The sequence below is a fragment of the Nerophis lumbriciformis genome, linkage group LG17 (genome assembly GCF_033978685.3).
Source record: "Nerophis lumbriciformis linkage group LG17, RoL_Nlum_v2.1, whole genome shotgun sequence".
Classification (NCBI taxonomy): domain Eukaryota; kingdom Metazoa; phylum Chordata; class Actinopteri; order Syngnathiformes; family Syngnathidae; genus Nerophis; species Nerophis lumbriciformis.
In genome coordinates, this window is record NC_084564.2 from 2665709 (window position 1) to 2689550 (window position 23842).

Genomic DNA, 23842 nt, shown 5'->3' on the forward strand with positions numbered 1-23842 from the left:
ACATATGGTACAATGCAATCGACAAGATAGGACGGAGCTAGACCGTGTAGTATTTTATACGTAAGTAGTAAAACCTTAAAGTCACATCTTAAGTGCACAGGAAGCCAGTGCAGGTGAGCCAGTATAGGTATATATATATGTATATATGTATATAAAGGTATATACAGTATAGGCGTAATATGATCAAACTTTCTTGTTCTTGTCAAAAGTCTAGCAGCTGCATTTTGTACCAATTGTAGTCTTTTAATGCTAGACATAGGGAGACCCGAAAATAATACGTTACAGTAGTCGAGACGAGACGTAACGAACGCATGAATAATGATCTCAGCGTCGCTAGTGGATAAAATAGAACGAATTTTAGCGATATTACGGAGATGAAAGAAGGCCGTTTTAGTAACACTCTTAATGTGTGACTCAAAGGAGAGAGTTGGGTGGAAGATAATACCCAGATTCTTTACTGATTCGCCTTCTGTAATTGTTTGCTTGTCAAATGTTAAGGTGGTATTATTAAATAAATGTCGGTGTTTAGCAGGACCGATAATCAGCATTTCCGTTTTCTTGGCGTTGAGTTGCAAGAAGTTAGCGGACATCCATTGTTTAATTTCATTAAGACACGCCTCCAGCTGACTACAATCCGGTGTGTTGGTCAGCTTTAGGGGCATGTAGAGTTGGCTGTCATCAGCATAACAATGAAAGCTAACACCGTATTTGCGTATGATGTCGCTTAGCGGCAGCATGTAAATGCTAAAGAGTGCAGGGCCAAGAACCGAACCCTGAGGAACTCCGCACGTTACCTTAACATAGTCCGAGGTCACATTATTATGGGAGACGCACTGCATCCTGTCAGTAAGATAAGAGTTAAACCACGACAAAGCTAAGTCTGACATACCAATACGTGTTTTGATACGCTCTAATAAAATATTATGATCGACGGTATCGAAAGCAGCGCTAAGATCAAGAAGCAGCAACATAGATGACGCATCAGAATCCATCGTTAGCAGTAGATCATTAGTCATTTTTGCGAGGGCTGTCTCCGTAGAGTGATTTGCCCTGAAACCGGATTGAAAAGGTTCACAGAGATTGTTAGACACTAAGTGTTCATTTAGCTGCTGTGCGACAATTTTTTCGAGGATTTTCGAAATAAAGGGAAGGTGGGACACCGGTCGGTAGTTTACCATGAGGTCAGGATCAAGGTTAGGTCTTTTGAGCAGAGGATGAATAACCGCTTTCTTGAATGCTAGGGGAACAGTGCCAGAGGAAAGTGATAGGTTTATAATATTTAGCACTGATGGACCTAATAATACAAAAAGCTCCTTGATAAGTTTCCCAGGAAGTGGGTCAAGTAAACATGTTGTTTGTTTTACAACATCACGACTTGACATTGAATAAACGTTGTCAAAAAGCATGTTGTTTCAACGTTGTAATTGTGTTGTAGAATATTGGTTGGGAAATGACCAAATTTCAATGGTCAAGTCAACGTCAGAACCCATCCATCCATCCATCCATCTTTAACCGCTTATCCGGAATCGGGTCGCGGGGACAACAGCTCCAGCAGAGAGCCCCAGACTTCCGTCTCCAGAGCAACATTAGCCACTTCCTCCTGGGGAATCCCGAAGCGTTCCCAGGCCAGAGAGGAGATGTAATCCCCCCATCTGGTCCTTGGCCTGCCCCAGGGTCTCCTCCCAGTGGGACGTGCAACGAGGACCTCCCTAGGCAGACACTCGTGATGCATTCGCACGAGATGCCCGAACCACCTAAGCTGGCTCCTTTCCAAGCGAAGGAGCAGCGGTTCTACTCCGAGTCTCTCTCGGGTGACTGAACTTCTCACCCTATCTCTAAGGGAGATGCCAGACACCCTACTCATTTCGGCCGCTTGTATCCGCGAACTTATTCTTTCGGTCATGACCCACACTTCATGACCATAGGTGAGAGTAGGAATGTAGATAGTTTGGTAGACCGAGAGCTTTGCCTTCAATGCGGTAAAGAGACTGCAATACTGCCCCAGCTGCTCCGATTCTCCGGCTGATTTCCTTCTCCATCTTTCCCTCATTCGTTAACAAGACCCCGAGATACTTAAACTCCTCCACCTGGGACAGAGTCTTGTCCTCTACCTGGACTGTACAAACCATCGGTTACCTGCTGAGAACCATGGCCCACGTCAGAACCCAACATTGATTAAACGTCGTCAAAAAGCATGTTGTTTCAACGTTGTATTTGTGTTGTAGAATATTGGTCGCGAAATGACAAAAATTCAATGGTCAAATCAACGTCAGAACCCAACATTGATCAAACGTCGTCAAAAAGCATGTTGTTTCAATGTTATGTTTGAGTTGCTCAACGCCAGGACCTAATTCAACATCGCAGTGCTACGGACTTTAGAGGTTCTACTTTATTTCACTTTGACTGGAACTGAGTCACACACTCTTCTAGCAGCTAACAAAAATGTTCTGGTTCTGTCCTTTAGATCTGTCCAAACATCTTGGCCTGATTGAGGGCAAGGACACAGACACCAACCTGCCGCATCTGTCCTCAGACGAGGAGAATATGGCCCAGAATCTGAGCCTAAAGTACGGCTATAACGTCTACCTGAGCGACAAAATCTCTCTGGACCGGACCATCACGGGTTTCGGACCCAGCGGGTGAGCTCAGCTCCGACGTGCGCTCCCAAACAGGAAGTAGTTGCATGAATAATAATCAATACAGTCATCACATTTAGGTAGCGCTTTTCGAGATCAATTTGGGGTTTTCACTCAGTCCTGTTACGGTAAATTTGGAATATTTGCAAGATGGTCCACAGGAAGTCGCACCAATCAGATCCTACACAAGCCAAAGTAGGTTCCCTCATTTAGTTTTCTGTATATTTGATGATAGAACATTTTTACGTAAATACCTCAAGAGGGCTTTTCTCAACATTATTAATGTGGGATTAAAAAAGAGATTAATTAGATGAGATAATTAGATGGGATCACACTCCTCAGCCTTCCCGGTAAGGTCTATTCAGGTGTACTGGAGAGGAGGCTACGCCGGATAGTCCAACCTCGGATTCAGGAGGAACAGTGTGGTTTTGGTCCTGGTCGTGGAACTGTGGACCAGCTCTATACTCTCGGCAGGGTCCTTGAGGGTGCATGGGAGTTTGCCCAACCAGTCTACATGTGTTTTGTGGACTTGGAGAAGGCATTCGACCGTGTCCCTCGGGAAGTCCTGTGGGGAGTGCTCAGAGAGTATGGGGTATCGGACTGTCTGATTGTGGCAGTCCGCTCCCTCTTTGTTCAGTGCCAGAGCTTGGTCCGCATTGCCGGCAGTAAGTCGGACACGTTTCCAGTGAGGGTTGGACTGCCCTTTGTCACCGATTCTGTTCATAACTTTTATGGACAGAATTTCTAGGCGCAGTCAAGGCGTTGAGGGGATCCGGTTTGGTGGCTGTAGGATTAGGTCTCTGCTTTTTAAACATGATGTGGTCCTGATGGCTTCATCTGGCCAGGATCTTCAGCTCTCACTGGATCGGTTCGCAGCCGAGTGTGAAGCGACTGGGATGAGAATCAGCACCTCCAAGTCCGAGTCCATGGTTCTCTCCCGGAAAAGGGTGGAGTGCCATCTCCGGGTTGGGGAGGAGATCTTGCCCCAAGTGGAGGAGTTCAAGTGCCTCGGAGTCTTGTTCACGAGTGAGGGAAGAGTCGATCGTGAGATCGACAGGCGGATCGGTGCGGCGTCTTCAGTAATGCGGACGCTGTATCGATCCGTTGTGGTGAAGAAGGAGCTTAGCTGAAAGGCAAAGCTCTCAATTTACCGGTCGATCTACGTTCCCATCCTCACCTATGGTCATGAGCTTTGGGTCATGACCGAAAGGACAAGATCACGGGTACAAGCGGCCGAAATGAGTTTCCTCCGCCGGGTGGCGGGGCTCTCCCTTAGAGATAGGGTGAGAAGCTCTGCCATCCGGGGGGAGCTCAAAGTAAAGCCGCTGCTCCTCCACATGGAGAGGAGCCAGATGAGGTGGTTCGGGCATCTGGTCAGGATGCCACCCGAACGCCTCCCTAGGGAGGTGTTTAGGGCACGTCTGACCGGTAGGAGGCCACGGGGAAGACCCAGGACACGTTGGGAAGACTATGTCTCCCGGCTGGCCTGGGAACGCCTCGGGGTCCCACAGGAAGAGCTGGACGAAGTGGCTGGGGAGAGGGAAGTCTGGGCTTCCCTGCTTAGGCTGCTGCCCCCGCGACCCGACCTCGGATAAGCGAAAGAAGATGGATGGATGGATGGATGGATTAATTAGATGAATCAAATACAGATCATAATGAATCAATCCCTCATTTTTTCAATCCGCACTAGTTTTGTTTAGGTTAAAAATATTTTTATTTGTGCCAACATGCTTTTATGGCTATATTTCATGTATTTGTTCATGCTAAAAACTCCTTCTTGCTACTCATGTTTGAGTCATGTTTGGCTCAAGAACCTGCTACAAAAGTGAAATGGAGGGGTGGGCGTATCGATCTGAATAGTGATAGTATTGATTAGGGGTGTGGGAAAAAAATCGATTCGAATTCAAATTGCGATTCTCACGTTGTGCAATTCAGAATCGATTCTCATTTATAATTAATTGTTGTTGATAATAATGAATATCATCAACAACAGTATCAATATTAGTTACAATTTCCACATAGCAGTGATTAAAAATCCCTCATTGACATTATCATTAGACATTTATAAAAATAAAAGAACAATAGTATCACAGTGGCTTACACTTGCATCGCTTCTCATAAGCTTGACAACACACTGTGTCCAATATTTTCACAAAGATAAAATAAGTCATATTTTCGGTTCATTTAATAGTTACCGTATTTTCCGCACCATAAGGCGCCCTGGGTTATAAGCCGCGCCTTCAATGAACGGCATATTTCAAAACTTTGTCCACCTATAAGCCGCCCTGTGTTGTAAGCCGCATCTAACTGCGCTAAAGGAATGTCAAAAAGGTCAGTCAAACTTTAATAATATATTAAAAACCAGCGTGATGTGGGCGCGCATGGAATCGTATATCAACATGGACGGAGCTGCGTGAAAAAAGCCACCCGGCCTCTTCGCGTAAACTTAAACTTCTCTTAACCACTCGCTCATCTTTTCTTCATCCATCCATCCCTTCGAGTTAGCTTTTATGATGACGCCGGCTGGAAAGGTCTCTTTTGGCAAGGTCTTCCTTTTGAATATCACCATGGGTGGAAGTTTCTGGCCATTAGCATGGCAAGCTAGAACCACAGTGAAGGATGACTTCTCATTCCCTGTGGTGCGAATATTCACCGTACGTGCTCCCGTTGTATCCACAGTGCGGTTCACAGGAATATCAGTTGCTGTGAAATAGTAATCCGTGTGCGGATGGAGAGATTGCGTCTTTTCATGAACCGGATCCCTGTCGCTTAGTAGGAGCCATTTTGTGGTCTTTACAGATGTAAACACACAAAGGAAATGAAACGTACGGTAATATCCGCGCGCTTTTTCTTCTTCTACGCGGGCGGGTGGTTGCTTACAGTAGAAGAAGAAGCGCTTCCTCTTCTATGGGGGCGGGTGCTTACCTTGGCGGTTGCTTGCGTAGAAGAAGAAGCGCTTCCTGTTCTACCGGGAAAAAAGATGGCGGCTGTTTACCGTAGTTACGAGACCGAAACTTTATGAAAATTAATCTTAATATTAATCCATATATAAAGCGCACCGGGTTATAAGGCGCACTGTCAGCTTTTGAGAAAATTTGTGGTTTTTAGGTGCGCCTTATAGTGCGGAAAATACGGTAAAACAAATGTACATTATTGCAATCAGTTGATAAAACATTGTCCTTTACAATTATAAAAGCAAAAGCCAGATGGTACTCGATAAAGCTGCTATTTGTTCTATTAAAAACATTTTTTAAATACAAAAAAATTGCATTTGTGTCAAAATATTAGGATCTTTTTTTCAAGTTAACTCAAACGTTTACTGTGATTAATCATGATTGATCACATCTCATAAAAGTGTGATTAATCAGATTTTTTTTTAATGATCATTTGACAGCACAAAATTTTTACACTCAAATTTTGTTACTTTGTGGCTTATTTTCAATTTTTTTCTTAAATTATTGTGTGTAATTGAACGTAATAAAGGAATTATTTGAATTAATTTTATAGTAGTGCATTGTTTTGTATAGTCGTATGTAATAATAAAAACATTGTTGTTTGAATAAAATATTTTTCCTGTTATCGTCGTCGTAATTAACTAACTTATTATTAATCAGATTTTTTTTTAATGATCATTTGACAGCACAAAATTTTTACACTCAAATGTTGTTACTTTGTGACTTATTTTCAATTTTTTTCTTAAATAATTGTGTGTAATTGAACGTAATAAAGGAATTATTTGAATTCATTTTATAGTAGTGCATTGTTTTGTATAGTCGTATTTAATAATAAAAACATTGTTTGAATAAAATATTTTTCCTGTTATCGTCGTTGTAATTAACTAACTTATTATTAATCAGATTTTTTTTAATGATCATTTGACAGCACAAAATTTTTACACTCAAATTTTGTTACTTTGTGACTTATTTTCAATTTTTTTCTTAAATTATTGTGTGTAATTGAACGTAATAAAGGAATTATTTGAATTAATTTTATAGTAGTGCATTGTTTTGTATAGTCGTATTTAAAAATAAAAACATTGTTGTTTGAATAAAATATTTTTCCTGTTATCGTCGTCGTAATTAACTAACTTATTATTAATCAGATTTTTTTTTAATGATCATTTGACAGCACAAAATTTTACACTCAAATTTTGTTACTTTGTGACTTATTTTCAATTTTTTTTTTAATCATTGTGTGTAATTGAACGTAATAAAGGAATTATTTGAATTCATTTTATAGTAGTGCATTGTTTTGTATAGTCGTATTTAGTAATAAAAACATTATTTGAATGAAATATTTGTCCTGTTATCGTCGTCGTAATTAACTAACTTATTATTAATCAGATTTTTTTTTAATGATCATTTGACAGCACAAAATTTTACACTCAAATTTTGTTACTTTGTGACTTATTTTCAATTTTTTTCTTAAATTATTGTGTGTAATTGAACGTAATAAAGGAATTATTTGAATTCATTTTATAGTTGTGCATTGTTTTGTATAGTCGTATTTAGTAATAAAAACATTATTTGAATGAAATATTTTTCCTGTTATCGTCGTCGTAATTAACTAACTTATTATTAATCAGATTTTTTTTTAATGATCATTTAACAGCACAAAATTTTTACACTCAAATTTTGTTACTTTGTGACTTATTTTCAATTTTTTTTAAATTATTGTGTGTAATTGAACGTAATAAAGGAATTATTTGAATTAATTTTATAGTAGTGCATTGTTTTGTATAGTCGTATTTAGTAATAAAACCATTGTTGTTTGAATAAAATATTTTTCCTGTTATCGTCGTCGTAATTAACTAACTTATTATTAATCAGATTTTTTTTTAATGATTATTTGACAGCACAAAATTTTTACACTCAAATTTTGTTACTTTGTGACTTATTTTCAATTTTTTTCTTAAATTATTGTGTGTAATTGAACGTAATAAAGGAATTATTTGAATTAATTTTATAGTAGTGCATTGTTTTGTATAGTCGTATTTAATAATAAAAACATTGTTGTTTGAATAAAATATTTTTCCTGTTATCGTCGTCGTAATTAACTAACTTATTATTAATCAGATTTTTTTTAATGATTATTTGACAGCACAAAATTTTACACTCAAATTTTGTTACTTTGTGACTTATTTTCAATTTTTTTCTTAAATTATTGTGTGTAATTGAACGTAATAAAGGAATTATTTGAATTAATTTTATAGTAGTGCATTGTTTTGTATAGTCGTATGTAATAATAAAAACATTGTTGTTTGAATAAAATATGTTTCCTGTTATCGTCGTCGTAATTAACTAACTTATTATTAATCAGATTTTTTTTAATGATCATTTGACAGCACAAAATTTTACACTCAAATTTTGTTACTTTGTGACTTATTTTCAATTTTTTTTAAATTATTGTGTGTAATTGAACGTAACAAAGGAATTATTTTAATTAATTTTATAGTAGTGCATTGTTTTGTATAGTCGTATTTAATAATAAAAACATTGTTTGAATAAAATATTTTTCCTGTTATCGTCGTCGTAATTAACTAACTTATTATTAATCAGATTTTTTTTAATGATCATTTGACAGCACAAAATTTTACACTCAAATTTTGTTACTTTGTGACTTATTTTCAATTTTTTTCTTAAATTATTGTGTGTAATTGAACGTAATAAAGGAATTATTTGAATTAATTTTATAGTAGTGCATTGTTTTGTATAGTCGTATGTAATAATAAAAACATTGTTGTTTGAATAAAATATGTTTCCTGTTATCGTCGTCGTAATTAACTAACTTATTATTAATCAGATTTTTTTTAATGATAATTTGACAGCACAAAATTTTTACACTCAAATTTTGTTACTTTGTGACTTATTTTCAATTTTTTTCTTAAATTATTGTGTGTAATTGAACGTAATAAAGGAATTATTTGAATTAATTTTATAGTAGTGCATTGTTTTGTATAGTCGTATGTAATAATAAAAACATTGTTGTTTGAATAAAATATTTTTCCTGTTATCGTCGTCGTAATTAACTAACTTATTATTAATCAGATTTTTTTTTAATGATTATTTGACAGCACAAAATTTTTACACTCAAATGTTGTTACTTTGTGACTTATTTTCAATTTTTTTCTTAAATTATTGTGTGTAATTGAACGTAATAAAGGAATTATTTGAATTGATTTTATAGTAGTGCATTGTTTTGTATAGTCGTATTTAATAATAAAAACGTTGTTTGAATAAAATATTTTTCCTGTAATCGTCGTCGTAATTAACTGACTTATTATTAATCAGATTTTTTTTTAATGATCATTTGACAGCACAAAATTTTTACACTCAAATTTTGTTACTTTTTGGCTTATTTTCAATTTTTTTCTTAAATTATTGTGTGTAATTGAACGTAATAAAGGAATTATTTGAATTAATTTTATAGTAGTGCATTGTTTTATATAGTCGTATTTAATAATAAAAACATTGTTGTTTGAATAAAATATTTTTCCTGTTATCATCGTCGTAATTAACTAACTTATTATTAATCAGATTTTTTTTTAATGATTATTTGACAGCACAAAACTTTACACTCAAATTTTGTTACTTTGTGGCTTATTTTAAATTTTTTTCTTAAATTATTGTATGTTATTGAACGTAATAAAGGAATTATTTGAATTAATTTTATAGTAGTGCATTGTTTTGTATAGTCGTATTTAGTAATAAAACCATTGTTTGAATAAAATATTTTTCCTGTTATCGTCGTCGTAATTAACTAACTTATTATTAATCAGATTTTTTTTAATGATCATTTCACAGCACAAAATTTTTACACTCAAATTTTGTTACTTTGTGACTTCTTTTCAATTTGTTTCTTAAATTATTGTGTGTAATTGAACGTAATAAAGGAATTATTTGAATTAATTTTATAGTAGTGCATTGTTTTGTATAGTCGTATTTAATAATAAAAACATTGTTGTTTGAATAAAATATTTTTCCTGTTATCGTCGTCGTAATTAACTAACTTATTATTAATCAGATTTTTTTTAATGATCATTTGACAGCACAAAATTTTACACTCAAATTTTGTTACTTTGTGACTTATTTTAAATTTTTTTCTTAAATTATTGTGTGTAATTGAACGTAATAAAGGAATTATTTGAATTAATTTTATAGTAGTGCATTGTTTTGTATAGTCGTATTTAATAATAAAAACATTGTTGTTTGAATAAAATATTTTTCCTGTTATCGTTGTCGTAATTAACTAACTTATTTACACAGTTGTAGTATTCAATGATTAAGTCAAAGTATTGGCGATACCAGCCCTCTATTCACTTGGTATCGAATCGATACCAAAATTCTCAATTTGGAGGATTTCAATACGTGTGTTATGAGATTTTCCGGACTATAAGGCGCACTTAAAATCCTTTATTTCTCCTCAAAACTCAACAGAGCGCCTTATAACCCGGTGCGCCTAATGTAAGGAGTACGTTTGGTTGAACTTACCCACCTGGAAGCTATTTTATTTGGTACATGGTGTAATGATAAGTGTGACCAGTAGATGGCAGTCAAACATAAGACATAAGTGTAGGCTGCACTATGATGGCAATATGGCTCAAGTAAACAACACCAACATTTTCAATGTTCCATCGAAAATATAGAACATTACACACGGCGCTCAAAAATCTATCAAAATGTTTTAGTACGACTTTGGTAAGCTATGAAGCCGCACCGCTTGATGGATTGTCGGCACATGCGAGTATTATTATGGTGTGTGTATAAGGTAAGACATTATCTGGCGTTTTGTTTTGCAATATTATGCAAAAGCAACTTTTCTTACCTTCTGTTACCTGCCGATCTGTATTTGGGATCTGCATAAATCTTGAAAAATTGCGCGCATCCGTCTTTGTAGTCCATAAGCTTCTTCTTTTTCTCTATCTTCTTGTTATGGGGCATTCATCCTCCGTTGTTGCCATTTCTAATATAAAGTAGTGTAAAGTTCTTTCTTATATCTGTCAGTAAACTCGCCATGGAAGCGCTAAAACATACCGGTATAGTGAGCTTACATTATTCACCCAAGGAACTTTAGTTATTAGAGTTCCGGTCGGACGTTTTTTCCACGGGACACATTTCTGGTGTTGTTGTTTCCGGATGAGGAGATGCTGCTCCGTTATTATTGAAGTCTGAATGTCATTAAAACAGTCAGCTCCATCTTTTGACACTTCTTCCACTCCTGTCCTTGCACGCTACACCGCTACAACAAAAATGATGGAGAAAAGACGCTGCCGAAGCAACTGTCAGAAAGTGACTTGAAGATGATGTGTAAAACATCATCTATGCCAGGGGAGCTCACACTTTTTCTGCAGGCGAGCTACTTTTCAATTGATCAAGTCGTGGGGATCTACCTCATTCATATATATAATTTATATTTACTTATTTATGAAATATATGTTTTTGTTAATAAGTTAAAGGTGTTTAATGATAATGCAAGCATGTTTAACACATATAGTTAATATTGTTAATAAATTAAAGGTGTTTAATGATAATACAAGTATGTTTAATACATATGGTTAATATTGTTAACAAGTTAAAGGTGTTTAAAGATAATGCAAGCATGTTTAATACATATAGTTAATATTGTTAATAAATTAAAGGTGTTTAATGATAATACAAGAATATTTAATACATATAGTTAATATTGTTAATAAATTAAAGGTGTTTAATGATAATACAAGTATGTTTAATACATATTGTTAATATTGTTAACAAGTTAAAGGTGTTTAAAGATAATGCAAGCATGTTTAACACATATAGTTAATATTGTTAACAAGTTAAGGTGGTTAAAGATAATACAAGCATGTTTAACACATATAGATTCCTTTCTTTCATGAAGACAAGAATATAAGTTGGTGTATTACCTGATTCTGATGACTTGCATTGATAGGAATCAGACAGTGGTGCTAAAAACGTCCGCATTTTCGAATGGAGGAGAAAAAAAGTCCTCTTTTCTGTCCAATACCACATGAAAGTGGTTGGTTTTTGGCATCTTATTTGTCCAGCTTCCGTACTCCTTTGTATACACTTTACAAGAAATACATTGTCGGCAAACTCCGTAGCTTGCTAGCTTGTGCACGCTAGCTTTCTTGAGACTCGTTTTGTTAGCACAACTGTGCAGTCGCGGTCTTTGGGGTTTTGACGACAGGTACGGCGCCAGAGTCTGTTGAAATAAAGTGTTTCTCGCCTTCCAGTCGGTAATTTTAATGAGCTGGCAGCAGCCAGCGTCATCTCAGAAGACCCTCGGGTGCCGTGAATGTCAATCAAGTGACGAAAGTGACGTCATAGTGAAGATTTATGATCGCTCATTTTTAGGACTATTTTTTTAATGCCTGGCTGGTGATCGACTGACACACCCTCCGAGATCGACCGGTAGATCGCGATCGACGTAATGAGCACCCCTGATCTATGCAAACGAAAAAAACACCATTACCGTATTTTCCGCACCATAAGCCGCCCCGTGTTATAAGCCGCGCCTTCAATGAACGGCATATTTCAAAACTTTGTCCACCTATAAGCCGCCCCGTGTTGTAAGCCGCATCTAACTGCGCTAAAGGAATGTCAAAAAAACAGTCAGATAGGTCAGTCAAACTTTAATAATATATTAAAAACCAGCGTTCTAACAACTCTGTTCACTTCCAAAATGTACGGTAATGTGCAAATGTGCAATCACAAACATAGTAAAATTCAAAATAGTGCAGAGCAATAGCAATAACTTAATGTTGCTCGAACGTTAATGTCACAACACACAAAATAAACATAACACTCACTTTCTGAAGTTATTCTTCATTCATAAATCCCTCGAATTCTTCTCCTACGGTGTCCGAATTAAAAAGTTGGGCGAATTACGGGATCCAAAATGGCCGGCTCCGTCTCGTCGAAGTCATCGGAGTCAGTGTCGCTGTTGTTTTTCCAGCAGTTCCGTGAATCCTGCCTTCCGGAAAGCTCGGACCACAGTTGAGACCGAAATATCCGCCCAGGCATTTACGATCCACTGGCAGATGTTGGCGTATGTCGTCCGGCGCTGTCTCCCTGTCTTAGTGAATGTGTGTTCGCCTTCGGTCATCCATTGTTCCCACGCCGTTCGCAGTCATGCTTTAAATGCCTTGTTGACACCAATATCGAGCGGTTGGAGTTCTTTGGTTAATCCACCCGGAATGACGGCGAGTGTTGTATTTGTGTGCTTCACTTGTTTTTTGACACCATCTGTGATGTGGGCGCGCATGGAGTCGTATATCAACATGGACGGAGCTGCGTGAAAAAAGCCACCCGGCCTCTTCGCGTAAACTTCCCTTAACCACTCGCTCATCTTTTCTTCATCCATCCATCCCTTCGAGTTAGCTTTTATGATGACGCCGGCTGGAAAGTTCTCTTTTGGCAAGGTCTTCCTTTTGAATATCACCATGGGTGGAAGTTTCTGGCCATTAGCATGGCAAGCTAGAACCACAGTGTGTCGCTTAGTAGGAGCCATTTTGTGGTCTTTACAGATGTAAACACACAAAGGAAATGAAACATATTACCCGCGCGCTTCTTCTTCTATGGGGGCGGGTGCTTACCTTGGCGGTTGCTTACCGTAGAAGAAGAAGCACTTCCTCTTCTACGGGGAAAAAAGATGGCGGCTGTTTACCGTAGTTGCGAGACCTAAACTTTATGAAAATGAATCTTAATATTAATCCATATATAAAGCGCACCGGGTTATAAGCCGCACTGTCAGCTTTTGAGTACATTTGTGGTTTTTGGGTGCGGCTAATAGTGCGGAAAATACGGTACATGTTATGTAGACCACAAGGAAGTGTTTTACATTTAGAGAAAATAATAATGATATGACTCCTTAAATGCGCCTTATAATCCGGTGCGCCCTATGGTCCGGAAAATACGGTATTTCGAAGTTAAATTCAGTGCCATGGCCTATAAGGACTCCTGCACTTTCAAAATCCTCTGTGTTCTTGCTTTTGTGTGTGCAGATGCCAAAAGTTGACCTACCCGAGCAACCTCCCCCAGATGTCCCTCATCTTCATCTTCGTCAACGAGGCGCTGTCGGTCATCCTGCGCTCGGTGCACTCAGCCGTCAATCACACGCCGCCTGAGCTGCTGAAGGAAATCATCCTGGTGGACGACTACAGCGACGAAGGTGCGTCAACTAAACACTCCAATTCTTGCATTGTATAACCTCAACAATGTCCGACATTTCCCCCCCAAATATGACCGCTGTCATGTTGGCATGACATTAATATTTCCATTTCTAAGAAATCATTGGAATATATATATATATATATATATATATATATATATATATATATATATATATATATATATATATATATATATATATATATATATATATATATATATATATATATATATATATAAGTAAAAGAAATACTTGAATTTCAGTGTTCATTTATTTACACATATACACACACATAACACTCATCTACTCATTGAGTTAAGGGTTGAATTGTCCATCCTTGTTCTATTCTCTGTCACTATTTCAGAACACACACATTATACAAATATACATTATAAAATCAATAAGAAAACAGCTAAAATGATGTACAAAGCAAACTATAACCTCCTACCAAAGAAGTGTACAACAATTCTTCTCAACTAAAGAGGAGAAATATAACCTTAGAGGAAAAAATAATTTAAAACATTTATATGCACGTACAACACTTAGAACTTTTAGCATATCAGTGTGTGGAATTAAATGATGGAATGGATTAAGTAAAGAAGTTAAAAATTGTACTGATATGATCCAGTTTAAGAGGTTGTTCAAAATAATAGTGCTTACAGAGTACAAAAAAGAAGAATTATGAGAAATACTTTCAACCTTATTGAAAATAAGGTTGAAAGTATCTCAGTATGTTAATAATGACTGAATTAATTAATTAATTACATATTACAAAACTGTTGTATACTAATCCATAGATGTTATTTTATTATATAAAAGGTCAGTAAATGATTCTATATATTTGTAAACGCTTGAAGTGAGAAAGGGGTAGGATTAAATAAGCTTTGCTTCTTCCTACTCCTTTTCGGGCATGATGTAAAATGAAATGATATGAAATTGTGTGATGTATTATGATGTAAGTGTGTTCATGTTCGAAATAAACTAAAGAAAGAAAGAAAACGGGAGCTCTAATTTGGGAGTCTGAATTAGGATCAGAAGTTCCTATATAAACATTGCGCACTCACGTCGCCATTTTTGTATTGATTACTGCAGCTGTGCACTGGATTCATTCACAAATACAAACTACAACTCACAAACACTTTAAGAGTTAGGCTCCACCATCAGAATGTGTACTTAAACTTAAAGATCACATGGATATTATTCAGTGAGTTGATTCACCAAAACTAACCTGTTATACAGGAGGAAAAAGCACACGGGACGTTTCAATTGTTCACAGACTGGTCGCTCTCATCAGAATGACAAGACACTTCCGGTCTGCAGGTGGTAGCATTCAATTGGGAAGAAACGCCCTACTGCCCCCTACTGACCAATGTGAATACTGATAAATGTGTAATGACAGCTCCAAAAACGAATTCAAACCACAAAATAAAATAAATAAATCAACACAAAAATGTGACACATTATGGGTGGGTCACATATGCATGTACAGTAGATGTTATTGTCACATTTGCATGTACAGTAGATGGCAGTATTGTCCTGTTTAAAAGTGTCACAACATCACTGTTTACGGCAGACAAACTGCTTTACGGTAGACGAATACTTGACTGCTGTTGTTGTGTGTTGTTACCGCGCTGGGAGGACGTTAATGAAACTGCCTAACAATAAACCCACATAAGAAACCAATAACTGTTTTTAATTTATTTATCTTATTTTATTTTATTAATTTTTTAAAAAAGGACCTTATTTTCACCATACCTGGTTGTCCAAATTAGGCATAATAATGTGTTAATTCCACGACTGTATACATCAGTTGATATCGGTATCGGTAATTAAAGAGTTGGACAATATCGGAATATCGGATATCGGCAAAAAGCCATTATCGGACATCCCTAATTATAATCCATCCGTCCATTTTCTACCGCTTGTAGCACCACTTGGGGGGAACCCAGCTGTAATCAATTCATCTAATTTATCTTTTTTAATCTAAAGATTAGTGCTGTCAAGCGATGAAAACAAGTAGTCATTGATTAACATTATCTGTAATTAATTAATCTAATTAATCTCTTCTTTTTTCCCATCAAAAAAGTGAAGTGAATTACATTTATACAGCGCTTTTTCTCAAGTGACTCAAAGCGCTTTACATTGTGAAACCCAATATCTAAGTTACATTTAAACCATACTTGCCAACCCTCCCGGATTTTCCGGGAGACTCCCGAAATTCAGCGCCTCTCCCGAAAACCTCCCGGGACAAATTTTCTCCCGAAAATCTCCCGAAATACAGGCGGACTCAGGTCCATGAGGACCTGAGTCCGGTAACAACAACAGCAGTCACGTTTTTGTATACCGTAAAGCAGTTGGTCTGCCGTAAACAGCAATGTTGTGACACTCTTAAACAGGACAATACTGCCATCTAGTGCATTTGATGAAAGCACTTTTGTGCGTGCCACACAGCAATGCATCATCAGAGCAGCATGGTTCGAAAAATAGTGACAGACAATAGAACAAGGATGGACAATTCAACCCTTAACTCAACAATGAGAAGATGAGTGTTATGTGTGTGTATATGTGTAAATAAATGAACACTGAAATTCAAGTATTTATATATATAGCTAGAATTCACCAAGTCAAGTATTTCATATATATATATATATATATATATATATATATATATATATATATATATATATATATGTCTTAATAAGGTTATCCAAAAAATAGTGCTCGATACCGTAGTAGAGCGCAATATATGTATGTGTGGGGAAAAAATCACAAGACTATTTCATCTCTACAGGCCTGTTTCATGAGGGGGGGTTCCCTCAATCATCTCCTGATGATTGAGGGAACCCCCCCTCATGAAACAGGCCTGTAGAGATGAAATAGTCTTGTGATTTTTTCCCCACACATACATATATATATATATATATATATATATATATATATATATATATATATATATATATATATATAATAAAATAAATATATATATATACATATATATTATATATATATATAGCTAGGATTCACTGAACGTCAAGTATTTCTTATATATATATATGAAATACTTGACTTGGTGAATTCTAGCTGTAAATATACTCCTCCCCTTTTAGCCACGCCCCCAACCTCGCCCCAACCACGCCCCCGTCCCACCCCGACCACGCCCACCCCCCGAAATCGGAGGTCTCAAGGTTGGCAAGTATGATTTAAAGCAGTGTGGATGGCACTGGGAGCAGGTGGGTAAAGTGTCTTGCCCAAGGACACAACGGCAGTGACTAGGATGGCGGAAGCGGGGATCGAACCTGCAACCCCCAAGTTGCTGGCACGGCCGCTCTACCAACCGAGCTATACCGCCCCAAAAAATGCTGAGAAAAGCCGTAAATTACTTTCATTACATTACATTATTATGAAGATAAATATTAGGGGTGTGGGAAAAAAATCTTTTTCGAATTCGAATCGCGATTCTCACGTTGTGCGATTCAGAATCGATTCTCTTTTTTTTTTTTTTTAATCGATTTTTTAAATTTTTTTATTTTTTTAATTTTTTTTTAATAATTTTTTTTAAATTAATCAATCCAACAAAACAATACACAGCAATACCATAACAATGCAATCCAATTCCAAAAGCAAAGCCGACCCAGCAACACTCAGAACTGCAATAAACAGAGCAATTGAGGAGACACAAACACCACACACAACAAACCAAAAGTAGTGAAACAAAAATGAATATTATCAACAACAGTATCAATATCAGTTAAAATTTCAACATAGCCGTGATTAAAAATCCCTCATTGACATTCTCATAAGACATTTATAAAACATAAATTACAAAAATAAATTAAAGCTGCAAGCAGCATTGGTCGGGCCCGCGTATTTGGCAGGTGCTAGTCCTAAGTGTCCCAATACTTATTTACAGTTTTAGTCCTAAATTTCCCAATACTTTTGTCAAGTGGTAGTCCCAAGTGTCCCAATACTTTTGTCCAGTTGTAGTCCCAAGTGTCCCAATACTTTTGTCAAGTTTTAGTCCCAAGTGTCCCAATACTTTTGTCCAGTTTTCGGTGTAAATGTCCCAATACTTTTGTTCAGTGGTAGTCCTAAATTTCCCAATACTTTTGTCAAGTTGTAGTCCCAAGTGTCCCAAAACTTTTGTCCAGTTGTCGTCCTAAGTGTCCCAATACTTTTGTCCGGTGGTAGTCATAAGTGTCCCAATACTTTTGTCTAGTGTACCTACCTTGTCTGCATTGTGTGGGCACGCTGGTGCTTCCTGCTTTTAAGCAGCCATCTTAAAAAAACAGCAGCGCAGCGGTTCTTTGAAGGCTCATAAAATCAAAACCGAAGCAGTTATAAAAACGCGCTTCTGTAGTTTTAATCACAAGGGTTCAATCTCTCTCCTGTGTTAGTTTGAAGCCGAAACGACAAACGCGCTCAGAGGAGATAGTTTTTGAAGGAAGGTGACCGGTTTTTACAAAAATGTTGTGTTGAAGGGGGAATAGCAAACTTCCTGTAGATTTTTGCTGGGGGTTGTCAATTTATGAAATGTAGGTCTAAGTGAGACCTACGGAAAGGTTTTAGTTTCATGTCTCTCCGACCTTCCCAGTGGGAGTTACATGCAGTTTTGTCATTTTTTTCTTCCGAGGAGCAGTTTTTTCTCGGTTTTATTCAAAAATTGCTCTAGAGCTCAATTTTGAGATTTGGGGTTAGGTTTTTTTTTTTTAGATCGCAATGTTTGCCAGTCCTGATGTGTGCGTTCAGTTTGGTGAGTTTTGAAGCATGTTAAGAGGGTCAAATTAAAGCTCAAAAAGGCAAAAGTGACTGATTTTACTAAAATTTAGTGTTGAAGGGGGAATAGCAAACTTCCTGTAGATTTTTGGCCGAGGAAATAAATTAATAAAATTTAAGTCTAAGTGAGACCTACATAGAGGTTTTTGTTTCATGTCTCTACGACATTCGTACTGGGAGTTAGAAAAAGTTTACTTTGTAGGGGGCGTTAGAGCGCAATTTTGAGTTTTGGGGTTTGGTTTTTTTACCAAAGAGTTTTGTTCGAGTTTATTTATGTGTGCGTCAAATTTGGTGAGTTTTGAAGCATGTTAAGGGGGTCAAAGTACCGCGCAAAGCTGCGGAATAAGAAAGAATAATAATTAAAGCTGCAAGCAGCGTTGTTCGGGCCCGCGTATTTGGCAGGTGCTAGTCCTAAGTGTCCCAATACTTTTGTCTACTTGTAGTCTGAAGTGTCCCAAGACTTTTGTCTAGTGTACCTACCTTGTCTGCATTGTGTGGGCACGTTGGTGCTTCCTGCTTTTGAGCAGCCATCTTAAAAAAACAGCACCGCAGGAGCATCAGTGCAGCGGGTCTTTGAAGGGTCATAAAATCAAAACCGGAGCAGGTATTAAAAATCCCATCTATACTTTTAATCACAAGGGTTTTATCTCTCACCTGTGTTAGTTTGAAGGCGAAACGACAAACGCGCTCAGAGGAGATAGATTTTGAAGGAAGGTGACCGGTTTTTACAAAAATTTAGTGTTGAAGGGGGAATAGCAAACATCCTGTAGATTTTTGCTGGGGGTTGTCAATTTATGAAATGTAGGTCTAAGTGAGACCTACGGAAAGGTTTTAGTTTCATGTCTCTCCGACCTTCCCAGTGGGAGTTACAGGCAGTTTTGTCATTTTTTTCTTCCGAGGAGCAGTTTTTTCTCGGTTTTATTCAAAAATTGCTCTAGAGCTCAATTTTGAGATTTGGGGTTAGGTTTTTTTTTTTTAGATCGCAATGTTTGCCAGTCCTGATGTGTGCGTTCAGTTTGGTGAGTTTTGAAGCATGTTAAGAGGGTCAAATTAAAGCTCAAAAAGGCAAAAGTGACTGATTTTACTAAAATTTAGTGTTGAAGGGGGAATAGCAAACTTCCTGTAGATTTTTGGCCGAGAAAATAAATTAATAAAATTTAAGTCTAAGTGAGACCTACATAAAGGTTTTTGTTTCATGTCTCTACGACATTCGTACTGGGAGTTAGAAAAAGTTTACTTTGTAGGGGGCGTTAGAGCGCAATTTTGAGTTTTGGGGTTTGGTTTTTTTACCAAAGAGTTTTGTTCGAGTTTATTTATGTGTGCGTCAAATTTGGTGAGTTTTGAAGCATGTTAAGGGGGTCAAAGTACCGCGCAAAGCTGCGGAATAAGAAAGAATAATAATAAAACCTTACAAATTCAATAGGTCCTTATGTCCCATTGCATAAGGACTCCCTGTGGGAGTCCTTATGCAATGGGCCATGCGGGCCCTAATAAAAATGAACAATAGTGTCACAATGCATCTCATAAGCTTGACAACACACTGTGTCCAATATTTTCACAAAGATAAAATAAGTCATATTTTTGCTTCATTTAATAGTTCAAACTAATTTACATTATTGCAATCAGTTGATAAAACATTGTCCTTTACAATTATAAAAGCTTTTTACTCTGCTTGCATGTCAGCAGACTGGGGTAGATCCTGCTGAAATCATATATATTGAATGAATAGACAATCCTTTTGAATCGGGAAAATATCGTTTTTGAATCGTGTTGAATCGAAAAAAAAAAAAATCGATTTTGAATCGAATCGTGACCCCAAGAATCGATATTGAATCGAATCGTGGGACACCCAAAGATTCACAGCCCTAATAAATATATAACCCAAAAAGTGGCTTCGTAAAGTCACTTCCTGTGGAATATTCCAAATTGTTCCAAATCCCAAATGTTGGGGCAACAGGAACAAGTCTGATGACTTCACTGACGGATCAAACGTGTTTATATTCTGCCATACTTGCCAACCCTCGAGACTCCCGAAATTCAGCGGCTCTCCCGAAAACCTCCCGGGACAAATTCTCTCCCGAAAATCTCCCGAAATTCAGGCGGAGCTGGAGGCCACGCCCCCTCCAGCTCCATATGGACCTGAGTGACGTGTTGACAGCCTGTTCTCACGTCCGCTTTCCCACAATATAAACAGCTAATGATGGAGGGCGAGTTCTTGGTTTCTTATGTGGGTTTATTGTTAGGCAGTTTCATTAACGTCCTCCCAGCGCGGTAACAACACACAACAACAGCAGTCAAGTTTTCGTCTACCGTAAAGCAGTTCGTCTGCCGTAAACAGCAATGTTGTGACACTCTTAAACAGGACAATACTGCCATCTACTGTACATGCATATGTGACCCACCCATAATGTGTCACATTTTTGTGTTGATTTATTTATTTTATTTTGTGGTTTGAATTCGTTTTTGGAGCTGTCATTACACATTTATCAGTATTTACATTGGTCAGTAGGGGGCAGTAGGGCATTTATTCCCAATTGAATGCTATCACCTGCAGACCGGAAATGTCTTGTCATTCTGATGAGCGCGACCAGTCTGTGAACAATTGAAACGTCCTGTGTGCTTTTTCCTCCTGTATAACAGGTTAGTTTTGGTGAATCAACTCACTGAATAATATCCATGTGATCTTTATAAGTTTAAGTACACATTCTGATGGTGGAGCCTAACTCTAAAGTGTTTGTGAGTTGTAGTTTGTATTTGTGAATGAATCCAGTGCACAGCTGCAGTAATCAATACAAAATGGCGACGTGAGTACACAATGTTTATAGAAGAACTTCTGATCCTAATTCAGACTCTCAAATTAGAGCTCCCGTTTTCTTATTGATTTTATAATGTATATTTGTATAATGTGTGTGTTCTGAAATAGTGACAGAGAATAGAACAAGGATGGACAATTCAACCCTTAACTCAATGAGTAGAGGAGTGTTATGTGTGTGTATATGCGTAAATACCGTATTTTCCGCACTATAAGGCGCACCTAAAAACCACAAATTTTCTCAAAAGCTGACAGTGCGCCTTATAACCCGGTGCGCTTTATATATGGATTAATATTAAGATTCATTTTCATAAAGTTTCGGTCTCGCAACTACGGTAAACAGCCGCCATCTTTTTTCCCCGTAGAAGAGGAAGTGCTTCTTCTTCTACGCAAGCAACCGCCAAGGTAAGCACCCGCCCCCATAGAACAGGAAGCGCTTCTTCTTCTACTGTAAGCAACCACCCGCCCGCGTAGAAGAAGAAGAAGCACGCGGATATTACCGTACGTTTCATTTCCTTTGTGTGTTTACATCTGTAAAGACCACAAAATGGCTCCTACTAAGCGACAGGGATCCGGTTCATGAAAAGACGCAATCTCTCCATCCGCACACGGATTACTATTTCACAGCAACTGTCTAAAGACTTTCAAGAAAAGCTGGCTACTTTCCGTGCATATTGTAAAAACAAGATAGCTGAAAAAAAGATCCGGCCAGAGAACATTATCAACATGGACGAGGTTCCACTGACTTTTGATATTCCTGTGAACCGCACTGTGGATACAACGGGAGCACGTACGGTGAATATTCGCACCACAGGGAATGAGAAGTCATCCTTCATTGTGGTTCTAGCTTGCCATGCAAATGGCCAGAAACGTCCACCCATGGTGATATTCAAAAGGAAGACCTTGCCAAAAGAGACCTTTCCAGCCGGCGTCATCATAAAAGCTAACTCGAAGGGATGGATGAAGAAAAGATGAGCGAGTGGTTAAGGGAAGTTTACGCGAAGAGGCCGGGTGGCTTTTTTCACGCAGCTCCGTCCATGTTGATATACGACTCCATGCGCGCCCACATCACGCTGGTTTTTAATATATTTTTAAAGTTTGACTGACCTATCTGACTGTTTTTTTGACATTCCTTTAGCGCAGTTAGATGCGGCTTACAACACGGGGCGGCTTATAGGTGGACAAAGTTTTGAAATATGCCGTTCATTGAAGGCGCGGCTTATAACCCAGGGCGCCTTATGGTGCGGAAAATACGGTAAATGAACACTGAAATTCAAGTATTTATTTTATTTATTTATATATATATATGTAATAATATATATATATATAGCTAGAATTCACTGAAAGTCAAGTATTTCTTATATATATCTATCTTAACCACGCCCCAACCACGCCCCCCACCCCACCCCGACCACGCCCCCCACCTCCCGAAATCGGAGGTCTCAAGGTTGGCAAGTATGTATTCTGCTAAAAGCAACATGGTGGAATGTGTCCACAGTTTGTTGTTGTTTGACGGCGTGTGTGATTAAAGCGCTTTTTAACCCACAACAAGCCTTTCTAATGTCCTAAAACAGGCGTGTGGCTACAGCCTTAATTGTGCTGCACTTTATTTCATTAAAGTCCCGAAGTGCTTGTCATGTGACACTAGTCACGTGACCATCCCAGGAAGTGACTTCCCCAAAATGGCTGTGTGTCTGGTAAGCAAGGTCATTACCAAAAGCTATTTTTGTCATTCAAAAGGTAATTTCAAAACAATTAATTCTAATAGTACTTTAATGGGGTGCCCAAAGTTACAATTAAACTGTTCGGACTACTATTACTACAGTATTTATTTATCCATATGTATTCAATGAATAAGCTAACATTTTGCTATCAGGAAATTGGCCTCAAAATTGCTAGCCTGACATATGTCCAATTTGTTACAGTTACAGGAATTAAATAAGCCACTTTTAACTAATGTCACTGTTTCAATTATTTTGAATGAATAAATGGTATGTCAAGTTTTTTGGATAAGAAATACAGTTGCTACATCACAGAGATTTGATATGAATTAGTAGTAAACTGCAGAGGTGGGTAGAGTAGCCAGAAATTGTACTCAAGTAAGAGTACTGTTACTTTAGAGATTTATTACTCAAGTAAAAGTAAGGAGTAGTCACCCAAATATTTACTTGAGTAAAAGTAAAAAGTATGTTGTGAAAAAACTACTCAAGTACTGAGTAACTGATGAGTAACATACACACACACATATACATATATATATATATATATATATATATATATATATATATATATATATATATATATATATATACAGTATATAATTTATATTTATTTATTTTGCCGTTTTTGTTTACATGTTAAAGGTGTTTTAATGAATATACATGCATGTTTAACACATATAGATTCCTTTATTTCATGAAGACAAGAATATAAGTTGGTGTATTACCTGATT

At 37.2% G+C, this 23842-nt stretch overlaps 1 protein-coding gene across 3 annotated transcripts in view; it reads left to right on the forward strand.

Annotated features, from left to right (window-relative positions):
• LOC133614342 (polypeptide N-acetylgalactosaminyltransferase 17-like) overlaps nucleotides 1-23842 on the forward strand; it is a 100010-nt gene that overhangs the window by 7559 nt on the left and 68609 nt on the right. For all 3 annotated transcript variants that reach the window (XM_061972214.2, XM_061972212.1, XM_061972213.1), the window contains exons 2-3: nucleotides 2465-2639; nucleotides 13639-13805. In XM_061972214.2, coding sequence (XP_061828198.1) covers nucleotides 2545-2639; nucleotides 13639-13805 — 262 coding nt within the window. In that variant the 5' untranslated portion in view covers nucleotides 2465-2544. The remainder of the gene's footprint in view (nucleotides 1-2464; nucleotides 2640-13638; nucleotides 13806-23842) is intronic.